At 34.4% G+C, this 23930-nt stretch overlaps 1 protein-coding gene across 1 annotated transcript; it reads right to left on the reverse strand.

Annotated features, from left to right (window-relative positions):
* Positions 1–13561: 13561 nt before the first annotated feature.
* Positions 13562–22998, reverse strand: LOC120081159 (beta-phenylalanine coenzyme A ligase-like). Its single transcript, XM_039035840.2, has 5 exons — positions 21731–22998; positions 21336–21601; positions 20172–20239; positions 19981–20083; positions 13562–13842 (listed from the first exon to the last, which is right to left on the reverse strand). Exons 1-5 carry the CDS (start codon positions 22857–22859, stop codon positions 13714–13716), a joined length of 1695 nt encoding a protein of 564 aa, XP_038891768.1. The 5' UTR covers positions 22860–22998; the 3' UTR covers positions 13562–13713.
* Positions 22999–23930: the final 932 nt, after the last annotated feature.

Below are 23930 nucleotides of genomic sequence, written 5' to 3' on the forward strand. Positions count from 1 at the left end.
TCCAACTTTGACATTTTCATTTAGGGCACATCAATCTCAATGGGATTGAGAGATTAGTGAAGAATGGACTTCTCAGTGAGTTAGAAGAAAATTCTTTACTAGTGTGTGAATCTTGCCTCGAGGGTAAGATGACCTAACGACCTTTTACTGGAAAAGATTATAGAGCCAAGGAGCCTCTTGAGTTAGTACATTCTGACCTTTGTAGTCTTATGAATGTGCGAGCCCGAGGTGGCTATGAGTATTTTATCAGTTTCACTGATGATTACTCCAAATACGGGTATGTTTATCTTATGCAACGGAAGTCTGAATTCTTTGAAAAGTTCAAAGAGTTCAAGGATGAAGTTAAAAACGCATTGGATAGACCGATTAAAACACTTCGATTGGATCGAGGTGGAGAGTTTTTGGACTCGACATTCCAGGACTATTTGATAGAACATGGAATCGTTTCCCAACTCTCAGTGTCGGGTACACCTCAGCAGAATGGTGTAGCGGAGAGGATAAATAGAACCTTGTTAGACATGGTTCGCTCGATGATGAGTTACGCTTCCTTACCCGACTCATTTTGGGGTTTTGGAGTGGAGACTACGGTATATATACTCATCTGTGTTCCCTCCAAGAGTGTTGCAAGAACACCTCTGGAATTGTGGAACGGGCATAAAGCTAGTTTACGTCACTTCCGTATTTGGAGTTTCCCTGCACATGTGCTTGAGGCTAATCCCAAGAAGTTGGAACCACGGTCGAGGTTATGCCTCTTTGTAGGCTACCTCAAAGGTACACGAGGGGGTTATTTTTATGATCCGACGGAAAATAGGGTATTTATTTCAATAAATGCTACTTTCCTGGAGGAGGATCATATAAAGGAGCACAGTCCACGAAGCAAAGTCGTGTTGCGTGAGCTTTCCAATGAAACTACTGAAACTTCAACAAGAGTTGTTGAAGAGCCTGCTACATCAGCAAGAGTTATTTATGGAAGTTCATCCAATAGGTCGGTTCCACCTCAAGAGTTGAGGGAACCTCGACGTAGTGGGAGGGTTGCGAACCCACCCGTTCGCTATTTGGGTTTCACGAAAATCCTTGCTATGGTAGCAGATGGCGAGATTGAGGATAAGAAGGCAATGGAGGATGTGACCGGGATGAATGGGTCAAGGCCATGGATCTCGAGATGGATTCGATGTACTTCAACTCGGTATGGGATCTCGTAGATCAGCCTGATAGGGTAAGACCTATAGGTTGTAAATGGATCTACAAGTGCAAACGGGTTGCTGATGGGAAGATACAACTCTTCAAGGCTCGACTTGTGGCAAAGGGTTACTACCCAAGTAGAGGGAATCGACTATGAGGAGACTTTCTCGCCTATTACCATGTTAAAGTCGACTCACATCCTTCTGTCAATTGCAACTTATTATAATTATGAGATCTGAAAAATTGATGTCAAGATGGCTTTTCTGAATGGCAATCTTGATGAGACCATTTATATGGTGCAGCCCAAGGGATTCATAGCCCAAGGTCAAGAGCAAAAAGTTTGCAAACTGAATCGGTCCATTTATTCACTGAAACAGGCGTCTCGATCTTGGAACATACGGTTTGATAATGCGATCAAGTCATATGACTTTGACCAAAACGTTGATGAACCTTGTGCTTACAAGAAGATCATCAACTCTTCAGTAGTCTTCTTAGTGTTGTACATAGACGATATCCTACTTATTGGGAATGATGTAGATCTACTGACTGCAGTTAAGAACAGGCTAGCAACCCAATTCCAAATGAAAGATTTGGGAGAGGCTCAATTTTTTCTAGGTATACAGATCTTTTGGGATCATAAGAACAAAGTGCTAACACTGTCTCAGGCATCGTACATTGATAAGATGTTGCTCAAGTACTCGATGCAGGACTCCAAGAGGGGCCTACTGTCGTTCAGGCATGAAGTCACTTTATCTGAGGACATGTGTCCTAACACGCCTCAAGAGGTTGAGGAGATGAGATGGATCAGTCTAAACCAGGCCATTTTAATATTGTTGACCCGTTTACGAAGGTTCTCATGGCTACAGTGTTTGAAGGTCACCTACGAAGCATGGTTCTACAGGATCGCCCGTGGTTGGACTAGGGCAAGTGGGAGATTTTCTTGTACTGAGCTTTTATGCCCTAGTTTATTATTTTGTATTAGGTTTTTGTACACCCCACTTCGCTTTAGGACAAGTGAGAGATTGTTGGGGTTGATGCCCTAAAGTCTCGTGTCCTGTAGTTTGTAAACAGTTTGTACAAACGCTTGTGTTGTGTAATGTATGATATTTACTTCACATCTTATATTTTGTTCAGTCATCCATCCAAAATAAATAGAGAAGAGCACGTTGGTGAAAAGAAAAACGATCAATTAAGAAAATCGAGAGCCTATACAATAGTCCCTCTCTACCTAAACGATCGTCCACTTTGCACATAAACGATCGCACACTAGTTCCTATACGATCGCATAGCTTCTGTAAACGATCGTAGTGTGTGCCGAGTTTGCTAAACGATCGTATTCCTTTTTCTAAACAATAATTCAGTAAAACCTACACGATCGTGTAGTGTCTCCTAAACGATAAGCATTTTGCTATGCGATAGCGTTTTTTTCCTCCCCACTTGCTTATCGCCTACATGATCCGTGCTCCCTCCTTCCTCTACCAAATTCAACAAAGACCACGCTTTGGGTTTTCACTCCAAGAATACTCGGGGCGCTTTTCTGATGGTGTTTTTCTCGCGATGTTCGAGTTCATGCGGTTGTTCGTGTTGCTGCAGTCGACGCTTCTACTGGGCGTTGGTAGATCGCGTAGAGGTTTTCCGCTGCGTTGAGTTCCGAAAATTGAAGATTATCTTCAACTGGTATGGCAACTCATTCCCTTGTTATGTTGTTGTTCATAACATGCCGATAATTACTATTTGTTTACATAACTGTACGGTTGAATGTATATTGTTGTATTCGATCACTGTGAGATTGGATCGATTTAAATGCGCTCATGGAACTCTTCTGTAAGAGATCCTTTATAATTTACTTGTGTGAAATAAATTTGAACATGGTATCAGAGCCCAACTAGGGAGCTATCACCACCGTCCATTGGCCCTTATTCATCTTTCTCAGATCCGACAACCCAAATCCAACCCCTGTCTGTCGTGCCTTGTCCCTGCTCGTTTATCCTAGATCTAGCAACTCAGATCCAGCTCTATTTCCATTTCGTGCAGATCCGGTGACTTAAACCCCAGATCCGTCCATCCGTGCCTTCATTTCTTGTGTTTGTCCACCCAAGCATAAGCTTCAGCCGGTGCCAGATTCGTTGAGCGCTTGAGCACCAGAGTTGACCCATATCTGCTCGACAAGCCAAACGACGTCAATCCCATATGAAAAGACGATCCCTGCTCGACCGGTCTCAGTTGCAGATCCAGCTGACTAAGATGAGAAGACGAGCCGAGTCGATCTTACCTGAGCCGTTAAGTAGATCTGTTGTGTGCCGACTAAGCCGAGCCGAGCCACCATGCCACTTAATCGAGCTAAGTCATTCTGATTCAGCCGAGCCAAGCCACCAAGCCACTTAATTTGAGCTGAGCCAAGCCTTTTTTTTTCCTCTCTCCTCAATTAAGCCAAGCTCCCCTTACCGTCAAGCCGTATAGAGAAAAATCATATGTTTCGCCCTGTTAGTACTGTCCTTAATGGGACAAATTATCTTACCTGGGTCCATCAAATGAAGAGTTTTCTAATAGGATGTAAGTTATGGCGCATTGTCACTGAGGATATTCCTAAGGCAGTCAAGATACCCTCTGAGGATGATGTTAAATTTATTGAACAGTCAGAGGATTGGGATTGTAAAAATCATCAGATCATTACTTGGCTCGATAATACGTCAATACTTGTGATCCATGTTCTGGTTGATGCATTTGATGATGCCAAGAGTTTATAAGATTTCCTTTCTACACATTTTCAGTCTATTGAATTAGCTCGTTTTTATCAACTGCACAACACTCTTGTTGGTCTCAATCAGAAGAGTGGTCAATCGGTTAACGAATATTTAGCCACGTTTAAGCCAATTTGGACACAATTAGATCAAGCTAAAATCAGTGTTGATCATCTTCGTCTTATCAATGTTCTTATGGGACTTCATCCAGAATATGAATCTATTCATGCGGCTTTGCTGCATTGTAGTCCTCTTCCCTCACTGGACAGCAATTTAGGAAATCCTGTTTGAGGAAAAACGTCTTGACATTGCTTTTTCCAAGCAATCTGAGGTGGTGCTTACAAGCAATCATTTGCCTGGTTCCTCTAGAGCTCTCTTCTATAAAAAATGTAAACTTATTGGGCACAAATTTGTTGAATATCTAAAAGTCGAGTGTAGATATTATCACAAACGTGGGAATATTCTGAAAAACTGTCCTACACGACCACCTCGACCTCTAGGACATTCTTCAAAGACAAGACATGTTAGTAAGCTTGGTTCTGCCTCTGCTGCTGTTGCCGCCTTCTCTCTTGATTCTAAACCTTCTCAGTCTAATTTTTAGCTGAGTGATTTGCAAGACTTGCTTAAATAGGTGATTTCGTCCAATTCCTCAGCCCTTACGGTTTCTCCAGGTAACTGGTGGCTTATTGATTCCGCATGTTGCAATCATATGACTTCTGATTTTTCCCTTCTGACCCATTCCTATCAAATCCCTTCCTCCTATCTATGTTGTTGATGGTAATTGTATGACCATATCCCATGTTGGTTCCATTGACACTCTCACACTTCAACTTTCCAATACTTATTGTGTTCCAAACCTAACCTTTAATCTTGCCTCGGTTGGACAGTTGTGTGATCTTGGCTTAACACTATTTTTTTCTTCCATTGGGTGTCAAGTTTGGGATCCACGGACGGGACAGACAGTTAGTGTGGGTCGCAAAGTAGGAAGATTGTTTTAAATTACATCACTTCAGGCGCCTGCTTGTTTTCTTTCTGCTCCTATTAGTAACTCTGCTATATATCAGTGGCATCTTCGTCTTGGTCGTGTTTCTCCTGATAAACTTCGTCATTTGATTTCTAGTAAAAATTTGAATAATGTTTCCAAGTTTAGTCTCTTTGATTGTGTGAATTGCAAACTTGCTAAACAGTCTGTATTATCATTTTCTCAGTCTAATTTTATATGTAATCAACCTTTTGATCTAATTCACTCTGACATTTAGGGTCCTGCTCCTACTTCTACTGGTACTGGATACCGTTATTTTGTCCTATTTATTGATGATTACTCTCAGTTCACCTGGATATATTTTCTTAAACATCGTTCTACCTTGCCTCAAATATATATTGATTTTGCTAATATGGTTCACACTCAGTTCTCTCGTACAATCAAAGCTCTTCGTACAGATAATGCCTTGGAGTATAAGGACTCCAAACTTCTTTCCTTTCTCACCCAACAAGGCACTCTTGTCCTGCGCTCTTGTCCCCATACCTTTCAATAGAATGGATGAGTGGAACATAACATCGCCACATTTTGGATACTGTTTGAGCCCATCTTCTGTCTGCCTCTTGTCCTACCAAATTTTGGGGAGAGGTCGCCCTTACTTTTGTCTACATAATCAATTGTCTCCATTCGCCTGTCCTTCACAATGTCTCTCCATTTTCACGTTTATACGGTACTTCTTCTAATTACTCTACCCTCAAAGTCTTCGGTTGTGCGTGCTTTGTCCTTCTACATCCCCATGAATATACCAAATTAGAACCATGTGGGCGTCTTTGTTGCTTTCTTGGCTAAGAAACCGAGCATAAAGGTTTCCGCGGTTGGGATCCTCTTTCAAATAGATTGCGCATCTCTCGTCATGTCACTTTTTGGGAGCATACAATGTTTTCTAGTCTCTCGACCTTTCATGCTTCTCTTTTAGGTCTTCCTCTCTTTCTTCCTGATGAGTCTATTGATTTTTTTCCTTCATTTGTACCTTCTTGTGATGCTGAACTTGAGCAATCTGAGCCCGTCTCTGTAGATCCTGATCCATCATTTGTCTCACCTGTGGAGTCTGAACCTGCTCCTGATCCTGCTTCTCCTGTTCGCCGCTCCACTCGGGTAAGGGCACATTTTACTCACCTTCGAGATTTTCATGTTTTTTCCACTGTTAGTTCCTTAATTGAACCTACCTCTTTTCATGAGGTGAATACTAACCTCTTGTGGCAGTAAGCTATGAGTGACAAACTCCAGGACTTAGACAAGATACATACTTGGGACTATGTTGACTTACCTCCTGGTAAGAAGCCTATTGGTTGCAGGTGGGTTTACAAGATCAAGACTCGCTCTGATGGTTTTATTGAACGATATAAAGTCCGACTGGTGGTACTCTCAAGAATATGGGATCAATTATGAAGAAACTTTTGCACCTGTGGCCCAGATGACATCCGTTCGGAGTCTTTTAGCCATTGCTACAGCTAAACAATGGTCTCTTCGCCATCTCAGAAGGCGTGCCTTATTTGTCGAGCATTGTATAGGTTGAAACAAACCCAGCGGTCTTGGTTTGAAAATTTCAGTTCCACCATTGTTTATCTTGGGTTTACATCGAGTCCTCATGACACGATACTTTTTACGCATCAGACGAACCATGGTATTTTTCTTCTTCTTCTATATGTTGATGATATGATTATTATGGAGATGATCCTTAGGCTATTTCTGATTTACAACACTACCTTGGCGAACACTTCGAGATGAAGGATTTAGGGTCCCTTAGTTACTTTCTTGGTCTTGAGGTATCAATGAGTTCTACTGGCTATTCATTGTCTCAAGCGAAGTATGCTTCAGACTTATTGGTGCGTTCCGGGATCACTGACTCTGCTACAGCCCCATTACCACTCGATCCTAATGTTCGTCTGACTCTGTTTGATGGCATTCCTCTCAAAGATGCCACTCTCTACCGTCAACTTGTTGGTAGCTTGATTTAGCTAACAGTGACTCGTCCATACACTGCATATGCAGTTCACATTGTAAGTCAATTCATGGTTGCCCCTCAAACCATTCATTTTATTGTTGTTATCCATATTATTCGCTATGTCAAAGGACTTTGGGATATGACCTTCAGTTTTCATCCTAGACATCCCTGGTTTTATCGGCTACTCTGACGCTGATTGGGTTGGTGATCCTACTGACTGGCATTCTACTTCAGGTTATTGTTTTTACCTTGACAATTCTCTTATTTCTTGGCGGAGTAAGAAACAGAGTGTTATTTCTCGCTCGAGAATAAAATTTGAATATTGCGCCTTAGCTGTTGCTACATCAAATTTATTATGGCTCCACTAGCTTCTTACTAATATGGGAGTTCCTCAGCTATCTGCCATTATCCTTCATTCTAACAATCGTAATGCCATTCAGATTGCTCATAATGACGTTTTTTTATGAATGCCCAAGCATATTGAAAATGACTGTCATTTTGTCTGACATCATCTTCAGATTAAAACTCTTCTTTTACGAGTTGTTTCTACTATTGAGCAACCTACTGATATTTTCACCATGGGCACTTCCTTTCGCTACTTAACAAACTCAAGTTGATTCCTATGTTACCACCTTGGGTTTGAGGGATGGTGTTAAACCTATGTTACCACCTTAAGTTTGAGGGATGGTGTTAAATGTATAACTAGTTAGAGACTTAGTCTTTATGGTTAGGAAGGTTAGAGACTTTAAAGGGGTTGGTTGATGTATATTCTTAGCCTCTGAAGTAGTATTCAATATACTTGTGTGTAATACATTGAACAAGGCTAACGGTTTATCTTAAGGCTTTCCTTCGAACAGACATAGGAAGAGTTAAGCATAGTATAGTAACATCCGGAATTAGCTTTGTTTGTAAAGAAAAAGGGAAGGAAGAAAGGTCATTTCATCGATTCTTAAACATTTTCAGTAAATAGATCGACCCGATATGGAAGATACAAAGGAATTGAATTAGAGTAGTACCAACCATACCAATGTTGGATCCGGAGTAAAATATTCAACCTGGATTCCAAGGTCTTTACCATTCAGGCATTTGACTTTTTCTTTGATTTTGAGTCGCAGTCGAACTGACTGAGATCACAGGGAGTGAACCCCATAGTCGCTAAAGGTAGTTTGAGTCGGGTCTTTTTTCGATGTTTTTTCTTCCATACTTTCGCTGCCAAAAAAGGCCATGAGAAATCCACTTTGAAAGCCTCTTCTCCCGTCCAAACTCTCTTAATCAGTCAAGCAAGCAATTTGAATAGGGATTATGAACAGGCCCTTATCTTAGCCTTACTCGTTTGATTGATTGTTCTAGTGGATGTTGTTTCGTTTAGTCAAATTGAAAGGTTGGTTTTGTTGATGAAATAATGGAAAGGGGGATCATACAACCTTTTGAACTTTTAGTTGCCTATTCACCTAGACAACCAACACTTAGACATTTAAAGAAACCTTTTCCTAACCATAGTTGTGATAACCCATGAATAAACTCAAACCTTTCGACCAACTGTACCCAAGCTAAGTCAGTTGAGAGATCAAGATCCAATAACGTCAACTCAGGCCCAAACCCCTTAAAAAATGCCATGTAGTGAACCATTAGCCACATAAACTTCTATAACCCACCCAATTCGCCCTATGTCATCACTCAAAACCATGCTGCTCAAACTAATGCTGGCTAGGTTGTGAACTTTTAAAGGGCAGATAGCAATCCAAGCCAACTACCCCCACTTCAACCAATAGAAATGTTGCAAATAACTTGAGAATGCCTATAATACTTTTCTTTAGTTAACTTTTCAAATATGATATTGATAGTTGACTTTATACCGCCTACGTACTTTAAACTTTAGGCGAAATACTCTCCTTTACTATATGATCACTGAAAAAGAAGTGTTTTATATAGTTGTGAGATCTTGCAAGTCACTTTCTGCCCCACCCAATTCCATTTTTTGCATCTCACATAGCTGTCAAATCTGACTTTTTGTTTCCTTTCAAATTGAATGAGATTTTTTTCATACTTCTATAGATGCAAATTTGAGCCATAGAATTTCTCAATTCTGACACAAGGTACTTATTAGATATAATAAGTACATTAGATCTAATAGAATTATTTTGTATTTGCTAGTTATATCATCTGCAATCGCCTAAATTTCAAGACGTTCTTCGAACCAATCATACACTTTATTGAGATAGGTAAACCAATGGAGCAGAAGAACTAAGAATAAGAAAAGGGTTTTAGAGCTCTAGTCTTGGAAGTCTTATAGCTAATGTCCTAAATGAAGGAACTCTTATACAAGAGTACCAATGAACGGAAGCGGATCTTTCCAATTTATTGTGACAGAATTTACAAATATACATTCAAACAAACAGATACGCATTGCTAATACTAAATTACTGGCATGTTTTAAAAGGTAAAAACAAAAGATTGAGAGAACGTACCAATTGAAAACTTTCTTTAAAAAAACCCGGTCTCTCCGTGAAAGAACTCCTCTCGCTCTTTCTCGTCCAGCAAGTGATTACCTAGCAACACCACGGTCATCTACACGAACAACAGCGCACGAATAACAAGCAATGGGAACGACACCACCACTCGAAGCCCTTAGTATTCTCGGAGTGAGAATCCAAAGGGTGGGCTTTGATGGAATTGGTAGAGGGGAGGAGGAAAGGCTATCGTGTACTACGATCAAGAAAGTGGGAGAAAGAGAAGACTATCGTATAGTCAGATACTTGCTCGTTTAGTGCGGGGTACACAATCGTGTAGTAAAAGCTAAGTGGTCGTCTATGAAAAGGTAAGCGATCGTTTAGATACATTCAGGTGCTAAGCAATCGTGAGGTAAGTGATTGTTTAGGAAATCACGGGTGATCGTTAAGAAAAGTGCGGGCGTGCGATCGTTTAGTAAACAGTTGCTATCGTATAGGCTCTCAACACTAAGCGATACAATACTTATCACACCGTAAGTGATTATGCGTCTCTTTTTCAAAATGAAAACTATTTTCATTTTATTTTCCAGTTACTAAAGCTGAATTGAACTTCCCACTATTGCACGAATTCGGCGAAAACTTCGGCCAATTATCTCATAACCACCCAATTATTAAATTAATAAATATAATCATATTATATTCATAACCTATAGTTTGATATCATATATCAACTATGGTGTTTTCTCCTCTACTTGATATAAATCATATTTATATCCAATTTCTTCCAAAAAAAAATGTATCTCATACATTTAGTCAATCATATCATATATAATTAACCAGTTCAATTATATCATATATAATCGAACTCCTTCTTGTCAATTTAACCTTTTTAAACTGACCCAAAAACTGACTCTTAACTTTTATCCAAGCTACAAATGGGACCTTATGGATCTATGGCTCGAAGCTCCAATGGTACATGATTAGCTGACTAAACTCTTTAGCCACGAGATCCACCATCTGTTAACTTTCAAGCATTCTACTAAAGACCATCGGATATATTTCTGAGTCCATTGGATATAACGAATCATGAGTACGATAACCCTTCACAGATGCTCATAAGTACAGTTGGGCCAATTTACTATTTTTTCCTGTATTACATCTCACTCCTTAAGTACTACTGATCCCTTTAATGAATAATACAACATAGTCCAACTATGTGTGAACACCTCTCGGGCATGAGAAGATGTGTAGCGCCACATCGTTCAAACCCTAGAATCAGCCTTTAAGGGAGTTATCTATTTGCTTGCCACTGCTTCGGGGAATGAGTGAATTCCATCTTATGTAGCTGAATTCCCAGCTCCCAAACCAGATGAATCCCCAAAGTGGTAGGTTTGAGTCGGCGGCCTGGCCACTCGCACCCATGTAAATCAAATGACCGCCCTCAATAAAAGGAGCTTCCAACTCACTCAGGATTGAGGTCATGCTACCTATGGTCATCCTAGTGAAGTTAAGTCTCTGTCATGAACGGTGTTATATAACAAGACGTTAACACTTCGTAGTCAGGTCTTATACAAACTATTTGTATAGGACGCTCCCGCTCGCATGTCCCCTACACGAATGATCAGGATCAGACCATCTGTGACAAGTCACAACACTTGTAACTATTCCACAAAGCGGGCCGCATCCGTAGCGTTATCAGGATAAGGTTTCCCTTCTATATCCATATGCTACAGGCCATTTTGGTTATCACTTAAGACATGATCCACTTGTATGTCACCACATACATGCTTAAGTTACATAAAGACAACCAAGGATTTTAGTTTATTGGTTTGTGGTAAAGTAAATAAAACATCCAGATGAGCAAAATCAAGAAGTGAAGTAAATATCATATATTATACATCACAAGCGTTCGTACAAACTGTTTACCAACTGCAGGACACGAGATTTTAGGGCATCAACCCTAACATTAAACCACTAAAGCCTAGTAGTGTGGAGTAGTTTACTTTATCATGTATCCTTTCGTCAGTATTCCCATGCTTTGTTACACCTTTCTTGATGAGGCAGACGAAGTGCAGGTATGCATCCAATGATCTGGAGGATTGTAGGAAAACGAAGGAACTACTTGGGATTAGAGGAATGTTGAACGCATTGCAGACATGCCAATGGATATGGTTTCTACTTCTTAGATTATTCTTCCCATTATCTTCTCTAACCTAGTAAAAAAAAAAAGTACGACTAATTCTGAAGTAAAATCTGATTCTTTGTTTAAGGGGTGGCACGCGCTATATATTCATTACATAAATAAATATTATATATATATATATATATATATATATATTTAATAAATAACAATACATATATTTTTAAAATGACACAATGTGAGGGGACACGTACCCCCTTGCTCTTTCATAGATCTGCCCCTGATAATTGATGTACAAAAAACAATAGATAAAAAGAAAAGAGAGTTCATAAATCTATTAGTCATCTTTAATGATTGAATTGAAATAAATTTGAAATTTAGAGACTAAACATATAATTTAACCATCGTTAAAATAGTGAACCACGTGTCATCTTCTTTAATTAATCATTACATAAATTCTACATATTATAATTCAATTTAGAGGAATATTTTACTATTATTATTAGGGTAAATATCAATTTATACTTCTAAACTTTGAAAGTTGTATCAATTTAAACCCTAAACTAAGAATTGTATCAATTTATTTAAACCCTAAACTTTAAGAGTTGTATCAATTTTAACTCTGAACTTTTGAAATTTTATCAATTTAAATTTCAAACTAATAATTGTATCAATTTAGACACTGAACTTTCATAATTATACCAATTTAAATCTTGAACTATCATAAATATATCAATTTAAACCATGAACTTTCATAAGTATATCTAAATAAAACATAATAGAGGATTTAAGTTGATACAATTATGAAAGTTCAGAGTTTAAATTGATACACTTATAAAACTTCAGGCTTTAAATTCATACAATTATTAGTTTATGGTTTAAATCGATACAATCCAAAAAAATTCAAGGTTTAAATCGATACAATTATAAATTTAAGGTTTAAATTGATATAACACACAAAGTTTAGAGGTATAAATCATGATCATGATCATGATGCACAATATTATTTTATTTATGATCAATAGACAATTGACAGAACATTGAACATTCTAGAGAGCATTATTATTCTTCTTTTTCTCGCAGCTGTGTGCAATATATGAATGAATAAACAACATTAACCTATGCACTTGTAAGTAGACTTTCTGTTTACCTTTTTTTTTTTACGACTTATTGACCTATTTTTATTATATTTAATAAATAAGCAAACCCTTCTTCAAAAATAAATAAATAAACAAGTAAATTGTTGGGAACCACGGACACCTAGGTATTTGCGTGATTGGTACGAGATATATTGAAGATAGTCATTTTCCTCCTATATCTACGATCATCTCTTTTCTAACAAATATAAGAATTTGATCACATTTTTAGCATAAATTATACAATTTTCTTGAATTATTAAAAAAATAATCTATCAAGAAGTAAGTTGAAGGTTCTTTCCAATAAAAAGCGTAGCAATAATTAGTCAACAAAAATTATTTATCTTTTATTATCATTTTTTTTTTTTTGTATTTTCATGTATGATCATGACATTTATATATATACACACACATTCATATACATATACATACAATTTTAGAACAATTTAAATTGATTTCATTTTCACACGTTTGAAGCTTGGGAAGTTTATGTTTGAGAGAGGGGAGGAACTGGAAGCTTCCAAAGGCACATAATTAATGGACCATAAAGCCACTAAGTCATCTTCCTGGCTTTGCCTTAGTGGAAAATTACAATTTTCTTCATCTTTCTTCAAATGTAAGCTTAGATTGACAAATGGCAGTTTCTTCTTGCTTTTGCCCACTTTCTTTCTTCTTTGTATATAATATGTTTCTCAACCAATAAAATGCTTACATGCATTTCAAGTTTGCACTTACGTGTGATTTTTTTTTTTTTTTTTTTTTTTTTAAAAAAAAATATCATTTTAATCCCTGTATTTTTTGTAGTTAATCTTTAAACTTTCAATAAATCTTAAAAATGATAATGTGATCCCACCTTAATCATTTGAAAATTTAATTTTTGAGCTAGTGAAAGAGAGAGAGATCAATTAACAACCATACACTTGGGATCTTTTGGTGAATTTTTGTTATTAATTATTATATGATAGTTACAATGCATTTGTTGTCTCTCTCTTTGAGGAGGTAGAGAGAGGGTTCAAAAAGATTGCCCATCATATACCATAGATATAATAATAATAATAATAATTTATTTGAAAGGCTCTTTTAGAGTTTGGACAAAAGTTGTTGTTGTTTGAATTGTGAGACAAGATCCTTCCTCAAGATTTTGCCTGCAAGGGACCTTGGAATGGAACTAATGAATCTCACTCCTCTTACCTTCTTGTAAGCTGCAACCTGAAAATTTTTTTAGTTTAATAATTACTTTAGATGATAAAATTATTGAAAATATTTTTAAATATAGTAAAATATTACTATATATCGATGTTTATTATGGATAGAAAGTGACATTTTGCTAAGTTGATTCATCTTTTTATATCTTTTGAAAATTCGTTAGTTCTTTACCGTCTATCTCGCGCAAGATTTCTACCAAGATTTACATGAAAATTTAACTTTTTCTAACCTATCAATTGTTTTTGGTGAAATCTCAGACAGTTACCATCAAGATTCTATCAATTTTTTTAAATATTATATAATCTTTTCATATTTTATATCAAATCTTACCTAATTTTTCAAAATTTTCAATCCAAAGATCAAATTTTGCCAAAAATTAAGTAAAATTTGGGAGATATAAAGAATCTCAGTACATCTTGGACAAAATTAACATCGAGATTTTATATAATTGGGCTTTCTTGGTGAAATCTAGGACATATTAGCACCGAGATTTTTTATGTTATCTAAATTTTTTTTTATTTGTAAAATTTGATCTTTTACAGAAATTTAAAAATCACACTGCACTTAAGATCCATTTGAAAAATCGTAATGGGGTAAATTCATTTGGAAATTCATATGATCGTGGAAACAAAAATTAGAGTACAAATTTGAAAAACCATATAAAAATTTGATATAAAATTTGGTAAAAATAATCAAAATTGGAGAAAATTTGAAAATAATATAAGATTTGGTATAAAATTTGGAAGAAAAAAAATAGTAGAATCTCAGTGTTAATATTGTATGAGATTCCATATTGAAGGCCTGAAACAATGAATAAATTAGGAAAAGTTATAATTTTCTAACTAAATCTCGGTAGTTGATCCACCTGAAGTGGGCGGTAAAAAACTTAGTTTAACAAATCTAAAATTTCAAAAAATCATGTTAATTGTTTGTTGTACCCTTTTATAACATTACATGCCATCCATAATTTCAAGTCAACTTTTCAATTTAAGATTAGATCCATGTTGATATATTACTTAATTTGGAGTTTAATAGTAAGGGCGCGAATGCAATTCAACTAATAAAGTCCCTAATAATAGGTCTCCTCAGTTAGAGCTAAAGATTATAAAACTTATATTATATCTCCAAAAAAAGAAAAAGGAAAAAACATTATACTATACCTTATCAAGTTTAGAAATTGAGATAAGCTTCCATTTCAATTATTAAACTAGGTTAGCAAATTTAGTCCTTCACTTTTGAAATTTATGTCCATTTTGGTGCTAAATTTTTAAAATTACAAATTTAATTTGTGAACTTTTGTACTTTTCTTTTTATAATTCACGAATCTACTCAACTCAAATTCAAAATTTTAAGATTTTATTAGTTATAAAATTCAAGTTTGAATCTAATTAAAATGAATTAATTTTTCAAATAAATTAAATTTATCAGGAACCTATTAATTAAATCATTGAACATTTTAAAAAATACATGACCAAATAAACATATGCCTCAAAATTGATAAACTCATCTTGTTATTTAAACTTAAGCGTAGAAAGTTTGACTTTAAGGTAATTTATGTTGAGATTGTTCATGAGAAATAAGCAGTAAATTTTAAAGTTATGTATTGCGATTGATGGGTAGATTTGTGTGTTAGGTCAAAATGGGTATTTGGGTCAAAGTATTGAAAGCCTAAAAGTATGTAATGTAGATTTATATATTTCATGAAAATAAACAAACTCACTAGAGATTCAATTTCACAGCTTCAAACTACTTGAATAAACTCTCAATAAGTCTTAATAAGTCTTGACAATTCGCTAATAACTAATATAGTAATTGAAGATATATGTCCTTACACATGAATAAATAAACTAATTTTCAAATTTGATCCTAAAAGTTAAAATTTAATTCCTATTATTTTAAAACTTAGAATTTAATTTCTATATATGGTTTGATAAACTAGAAAAACATAGTCCATACTAGAACTATTTAGGAGGAATTTATCAAATTATAAGGATTACATTTAAAATGTCTACAAATTATAAGGACCAAATTTGAAATTTAACCTATAAAATATTTGATAATTTTTCAAGGTTAAAAAATACTTTTGATCCAAACTTTTATAAAAACGATAATTAATCTTCTAAACTTTATTTTATATTCTATTAAAATTTATAACAATTTAGTATGTACTTTACAAACTGTAACAATTTAGTCCATATCGTGAAAAATATGATGAAGATGACTGATTAAGGATCAACTTTCTAAACTACAAAAACTATTTTTTTTTTCTTTTGACAATATGTGGGAGGGGAGAGATCGAATCTTAGGATCTTGAAGTTGATAGTACAACTTCATAGGGGTACATGGGTTGGGTTGGGTTGATGGTATTTTTTGGACCAACCCGAAAATTCGGGTTGATTGAGTTGGCAACCCAAATGACTTAAATAAAGTCTCCAACCCAACTCTTAAAATTCGGGTTGGGTTGTCGAGTTATAGCTTATATACGACACATGACTAATAACTGAAATCTCATAAAATTCAAATGCTAAATACCAAATATCTATGACATTTATTGCAAACTTTAAACGAAGATATATATATATATTGTTGGGGTGTATGCCCTAAAGTCTCATAGTTTTATGTTAGTTGAATCAATGGTTGATTAATTTTATTTTATTTGTGCAATAATCCATTAACTTAAGATCCAAGGTTATCTGATCTAACTTAAACATGTATGTGGAGACATACAGGTGGATCATGTTTAAGTGATAACCTAAATGGTTTAGTATATAGATAAAATTGTGTATCTTATCCAGGTAACACTACTGATATGACCCGCTTTGTAGTTGTTACAATTGTTGTAAAGTACTACAAATGATCTGATCATGTTCATTCTTGTGGAGACGTGTAAGCGGGGTATCTTATACAAAAGAGTTTGTATAAAGATCGGACTACAAAATGTTAAGTCTCTTTTTATACGTCATTGTTGGAAGAGACTTACATTTCACCAGGACGATCATAGGTGATTTGATCTTAATCCTGAATGAGTTGTGAACTCTTGCTTATAAGGGCGTTCCTTTGATTTGTATAAGTGAGGGTGGTCAGATTTGTCAACTCAATAAACCTACCATTTTGGGGATTCATCTAATTAAGGAGCTGGAAACACAACTACACAAGAATAAATTCACTCATTCCCTATAGTTAGGGTAAGAAGATAAATTGATCCCTTAAGGGCTGATTCCGGGACTTGAACAATGAGACGCCTCATCTTCTCCTGACCCGAGAGAGATTCAGTTATAATTGGACTATGATTAATTGTTCATTAGAGGGATCAATGATAAAACGGTAATTTGACACAGTTGTACTTACAAGCAATTTTTGAAAGGTCAGCACACTGTTGATTGGTTATATCCAATGGATATGGAAATATATCTATAGTGCGAAGAGTTCAGCTGCCAATCTTTAGTGGAGTGATCAACAATTAATGAATGTTGATTAATTTAATTAATGAATATTAATCAATTAATCTCGTATCATTAGAACTTCAATCTGTAGGTTCATAAGCTCCCATCGTTAGCTTAATGAAGACTGATGAGACTCAAATTAATTTTGGTTTAATTTGAATTGTTCAAATTAATTAAATAATGTATATTGATACATTATATAATTTTATGAGATAAATAAATATTTGAATATGATTCAAATATTAATTGTATGAATATAATTCATATTAAATTTATATATTTTTATGAGAAAATAAGTATTTGAATATGATTCGAATATTAATTATATGAATATGATTCATATAAAATTTAATGTGAATACGATTCATATTAAATATATATGTTAAAATTTAATGTGAATACGATTCATATTAAATATATATAGTTTCATGAGAGAAATAAATATTTGAATATGATTCAAATATTACATATGTGAATATGATTCACGTAGAAACTATATGTTATAATTAATATGAATATGATTCATATTAAATTTATATAATTGGTTGAGAGAGATTATTATTTGAATGTGATTTGAATATTAGTTTATATGATTGTGATTCATATAAAAACTATAAGTTAAGATTAATATGAATGTAAACCATATTAATAGCTTAGGTTATTTGAGAGAATTATTAACTATAAGTTAAAACTATAGTTTTATGTTATATGTGATATAACATTAACTATAGGTTATCTATGTTATATATGTGATATAACATATAGTTTGTATATATTAAGTGGTTTATATATATATATATATATATATATATATATATATATATATATAAATTCAAATATTTGAATTTGAATTTAATTATTATTAAAGAGGAAGAATTTATTACTTCCCTACCCCTTATTTATCTCCCTCTCTCACGTAACAAATGGTAGGAGGAGAGAGAAATGTCATTCTCTCTCTAATTCACCTTCTCTCTAAGTTTTGCAAAATGTTTAAAACTCTCACAATCTTTTTCTTCCCTCAAGCCAAAATTGAGTGCAAGTCCACACCTCTGCACAATTCTCGTCCTTGAGAATAATGAGGAAGACCCCCTGGTCGTGTCCGATTGCGGTATTCGTGAGATCGGGAGAAGATGACACGAATTGGAGAGGAACACGAAGAATTGATCTTCAAGGATATGTGAATCCCTTCCTCTCTAATTGCACGGTAGAAGCATGCTTAATAGGCTTTGTTTACCTTGTGTTTCTGTCCTTTAATTATTGTTCGATAAAATCTAAATTGGGACACGATCTTTTCCACTGCGAGTATTCACCTACTTCTTCACACATATATAATTCAAGTTGGGTTCGCTCAACCCAATTTTTGTTAGTTGATCCATGACCCAACCCAACCCAACCCAATAAAAATAGAAAAAGTTTAACCCAATCCAAAACCAAAACTAACCCAACCCAACCATTACATTTTGGGTTGGATAGTCCGAGTTATTTGAACATCCTTACAATTTCATGTCAATTGAGCCATACATACATACATACATACATACATACATACAGGGTTGGGTCAACCCAATTTTTTTAGCCGACCCATAACCTAACCCAACTAAACAAAAATAGAAAAAGTTTAGCCTAACTCAAGCCGAACAAAACTAACCGAACTCAACCTATACATTTTGGGTTAGGTAGTCCGAGTTGTTCGGATTGTCGAGTTATTTGAACACTCCTACAACTTCACGTCAATTGAGCTATACTCACGTTAGGATAAAAATTAAGTTGATAATTTTAAAAATTAACACTTAATTTTGATGAGATTTATTATCATAAATGATTATATCGTTACAAATTATAATTAAATTGTTATTTCTATAAAAGTCAAGGCTTTGTTTGGTAACCATTTTGTTTTGTTTTTTTTTTTTTTTTTTTTTGAAAATTAAGCTTTGTACACTACTTCCAACTCCAAATTTCTTCATTTGTTATCTACTTTTCACCAATGATTTAAAAAACCAAGCCAAATTTTGAGAACTAAAAAAATAGTTTTCAAAAAGTTGTTTTTATTTTTGGAATTTGACTAAAAATTCAACCATTGTATTTAAGAAAGATGCATTTCATTGTAAGAAATATGGATGACATATACTTAATTTTCAAAAGCGAAATTAAAAAACCAAATGGTTACTAATCGGAACCTTAGTTTTTTGTTTTTTATTTTTGAAAATTAAGCTTAAAGATACTACTTTCACCTCCATATTTCTTCTTTTATTATCTACTGTGGTTTAAAAAACTAATTCAAAATTTGAAAACTAAAAAAATAGCTTTTAAAAACTCATATTTGTTTTTGGAATTTGGCTAAAAATTCAGCAATTGTACTAAAGAAAGTGGCAAATCATTATAAAAAGTAGAAATGGAATATACTTAACTTTCAGAAACTAAAAAGAAAAAAATGAAATGATTAGCAAATGAGATCTAGAGATCGTGATTCAAACCTCTTACTTGTTTGTCAGTTTTTTTTTTTTTTTTTTTTTTTTTTTTTTTTTTTTTTTGTACTACTATTATTTCCAAGATATAATTCACATTTCATATTACGCTAACCGTCTCTTGAGAAAATGAATATGACAGATATTTGGACGGTTGCGTGGGCTAAGGCAGGCCCATCTGGACCCATTAAGGGCCCATGAAAAATTAGGAGGCGGGTGCAAAGAGAAAGTACCTGAGAAGCGACAAATTGAATGACTTGTTCTTCTGTGAGCTTAGAAGTGGGTGCTTTCACCACACAAGCCACCGGAATCTGTCCGGCGGCTTCATCCTCCATTCTGCAAACACAGTCCATTCTCAACGTTCAATGCTGGATCCCTTTGAGGTTTAAAGAGAGAATTAAGAGAAACAGACTAAACAACTCACGGTATAACGGCAGCATCTAGAATTTCTGTATGGCTCAAAAGAATTGTTTCAAGTTCTGCTGGAGCAACCTGAAATTCAAAAGTTCTTGCCCTTAATCAGATTATGATAGGATAATTTTATAAAATTATAAATTCAGTCATGTGACTCGTCTCTCAGTTAAAACTACAAATCTAGTCCTTCAATTTAAAAATTTTTAAATCACGTATCTACCTAAAACAAAATTAAAAATTTAAATCACGTTTGATAACTATTTAGTTTTTTAAAATTATATTTGATTTTTACTTATTTGTCATAATTTTTATCTGTCCGGATTAAACACTTAACTTAATCCAATTTTTTATTTTTTATTTTTTATTTTATTTTGTGGTTTTCAAAATTAAGCTTATTATTAAAAATACTCTTATAAAAAAATAGATAATAAAAAAAAGTTAATGTGTGAAAATAGTGTTTAGTAAACAGTGTAGTTTTCTTAATTTTTTTATTTTAAAAATTAAATCTATTTTTTCTAAATTTCTTACCATGATTTTCAATTTTTAAATAAAAGAGTTGAATTCTTATCTAAATTTAAAACTATTTTGTTTAATTTTTTAAAACTTAACTTGGTTTTTTAAAAACATTGATAGAAATTAGATAATTTAATGGTGAAAAGAGTGTTTATAGACTTGATTTTTTAAAACTAAAAATAAATAAACTAAGGTCCTATTTGGTATTTTATTTTTTGTTTTTAGTTTTTAAAAATTTAGTCTATTTCCTCTTTACAATGATTTACATTTTGAGTACAATATTAGAATTCTTAGCCAAATTCTAAAAATAAAAATAAAATTTTAAAATCTATTTTTTTTTAGTTTTTAAATTTTGGCTTGATTTTTTAAATTATTGATAAAAAAATAAATTTAGAAGTGAAAATAGTGTTTACTTAATTTATTAAAAAAAACAAACAAACAAAAAATCAAATCTTATCGAATGCAGCGTAAATGGTTATGAATTAGGATTCCAATTTTAGACAATTGAGGGTTTAAATACATAAAACACGAAATTAAGAATTTGTAACTTAATAAACACTTTTAAAAGTTTGAAACTCAATAAACACAAACGTGAAACTTGATGCTATACTCATAATTTGACTTAATTTTACAGGATTGAAATTGATGTGTTTGTTTGTACCTGATATCCATTGTGTTTGATCAGTTCTTTGATTCGATCAACTATGTAAAGGAAGCCATCTTCATCTATGTACCCGAGATCTCCTGTTTTCAACCATCCTTCTTCATCAATGGTGGCTTCTGTTGCTTCCTTGTTTCCAAGATATCCTTTCATAATCGTTGGACTCTTCAACCACAACTCGCCTTCCTTCATCGGCGCCACTCCCTCTCCTGTTTCAACGTCCACAATCTTTGCAAAAAAACTCGGCATCAACATTCCACACGAACCTTGTAATTAGCAATGTGAATATCAATGGTTAGATATAATATACCACAATTTGTTCGATCTATACGGCTAATACTAATTTTCAGATCCACAAATGAAAGAAGATTACGAATTAATATGAATTGTAGTACCTGGATGAGCTTTGGCGTCTTTGTCTGTGATCATCCATGTCGCTGCACCGGTACTCTCCGTTAAGCCATATCCTGGACGAAGCTCCACCCATGGAAATTTCTCTCGGAAAGCTTCTTCTACGTCTTTTCCGAGCGGTGCAGCACCAGATCCAACACGTCTTAGCGATGAAAAATCAGAACCGTCGCCCGATTTCACCAGCCCTAAAATCACTGGAGGTACTGCCGGTATGTTATTGATTTTGTGCTTTTCAATTGCGGCGATCATGGACTGGAAATTGAATCTCTGCATCAAAACTGTGGTGATTCCTCTACAGAACAGTCCGAGCCCGAAGAAGACGAGGCCATAGATGTGAAACATCGGAATGAAGCACAAAAACACGTCGTGTTGAGAGGAAGTTGAGTCGACGCACCAGGTCAGAAGTTCGATAACAGAGATGATATTTGAATGAGTTAGAACTACTCCTTTACTCGTCCCGGTCGTTCCTGACGAGTACAAGATCGCCGCCGGATCCGACTGAGTTACTTCTATTTTCGGCAATGGCTCAAACGATTCGCTACAGGATTCGATCAACTCTTCCACTGATAAAGTGTCGCCATAGGAAGACCGAGTAGTTAGAATTGTCGGAATTCCAGTTGGACTCAATTTGTGAAGCTCCTCCGGTGCCGAAACAGCGAGTTTCGCACCTGAATCACGCACTTGCTTTCCGATTTCCGATGCGGTATTGATTGGATTGGCTGTCGTTATCACCGCACCAATCGACATCACAGCCAAACAGATCACTGGATACAGAACAGAATTCGCCGATAAAACGAACACCACATCGCCTTTTCGAACTCCGAGTGCGTGATAAAGTCCGCAAGCAAGGGAGCGAATCGACACACTGAGTTGTCCATAAGTAACTCGCGAGCTCGTGACTGAGTCAATGAGAGCAACTCGCGATTCGGCCGTCGGAAACTGTGATAAAACGAAAGTGGCCGTGTTAAGGTCTTGTCTGGTGGAGATTATAGGAGCTTCATCAAGCTGTATGAGTGAATGATAAACCGCCGTTTTCACATTGTAACCGCCAGGAGAGTTCTGCGGCTGAAATTCCACGGCGGCCGGCGCAGTGCAGGATTCTTCACCGGACATGTTCTTGCGTTGATGACTGAATGATCAAGAATCGGTTCGTTGGTGAAAGGGGATCAGAAACGGGCGGGAATCGGGACGATAAATTTGTGTTTTTAAACCGTGCAATTTGCGTGAAATTAAAGTTATTATTATTTTAATATATACAAAAAATAGTTGTTACTATTTTATTATTTTTAAGACTCCATTTGGCTTTTAGGCGACATAATCGATGTTGTTTTTCGTCTTTACTTGATTTTTTCTTAAAAACTTTTTTTTTTTTTTTTTAACACAAAATTGGATCTAATTTGGCCGGCTAAAAATCGTGGATAAATTGCTTAAAAAAGTGTCTGCTTTTAAATATAAAAAAACGAACTAAATTATTTATAAATATGATAAAACATTAGAGTAGATTACATCTAGTAAATATGGATAGAATTGAAAGTATTTTCAATCGGTTTTTATTATTTTAAAAAAATATATGGATAAATTAAAAGAAATCCACTAAATAATGGGTTCATTATAATAATGTTGATGTAGTTTGAAAAGTGTGGGACCTTGAACTTTAATTAAAAAAATAACTAGTGTGAACATTGATAAATGATTGTGGAGGTAATTGATGTAAAAAAAAAAAAAAAAAAAAACATAGTGCCATTATTTATAATATTATTTGATGTGACAATCAATAATGTAAACTTTAAAAAAAAAAATGTAAAAAAATAGTTATGTGGTACTAGAAAAATGTTATGCGAACAATGTCTGTAAAAGATGCTAAAATATCTTTACAGTTAAAAGTGGATGGCAACGATGAAAAAAATTATACGTATATTAAAATTGAATTATATATTAAGTCATGTACTTTTGAAATTTTAGAAATATTTTTCACACAAATCATAAAAATATTTTTTATTTTTTTTAATATATTATCAAATTTTTTCGAAATTCAAGATTATTTTTTAGATAAAATAAAAAGTTATATTCAATTATTTAGATCTCCTAAGGAACATCTATCAACTTTGTATCAAAACTTTAGGTTGATGTCTCTATTGTCTATGGTCAAACTTTTGTACGCTCACTAATAAATTTGTATTGTTT

Source organism: Benincasa hispida, chromosome 7 (genome assembly GCF_027475165.1).
Source record: "Benincasa hispida cultivar pf3 chromosome 7, pf3_genome.v1.1, whole genome shotgun sequence".
In the NCBI taxonomy this organism is placed as follows: domain Eukaryota; kingdom Viridiplantae; phylum Streptophyta; class Magnoliopsida; order Cucurbitales; family Cucurbitaceae; genus Benincasa; species Benincasa hispida.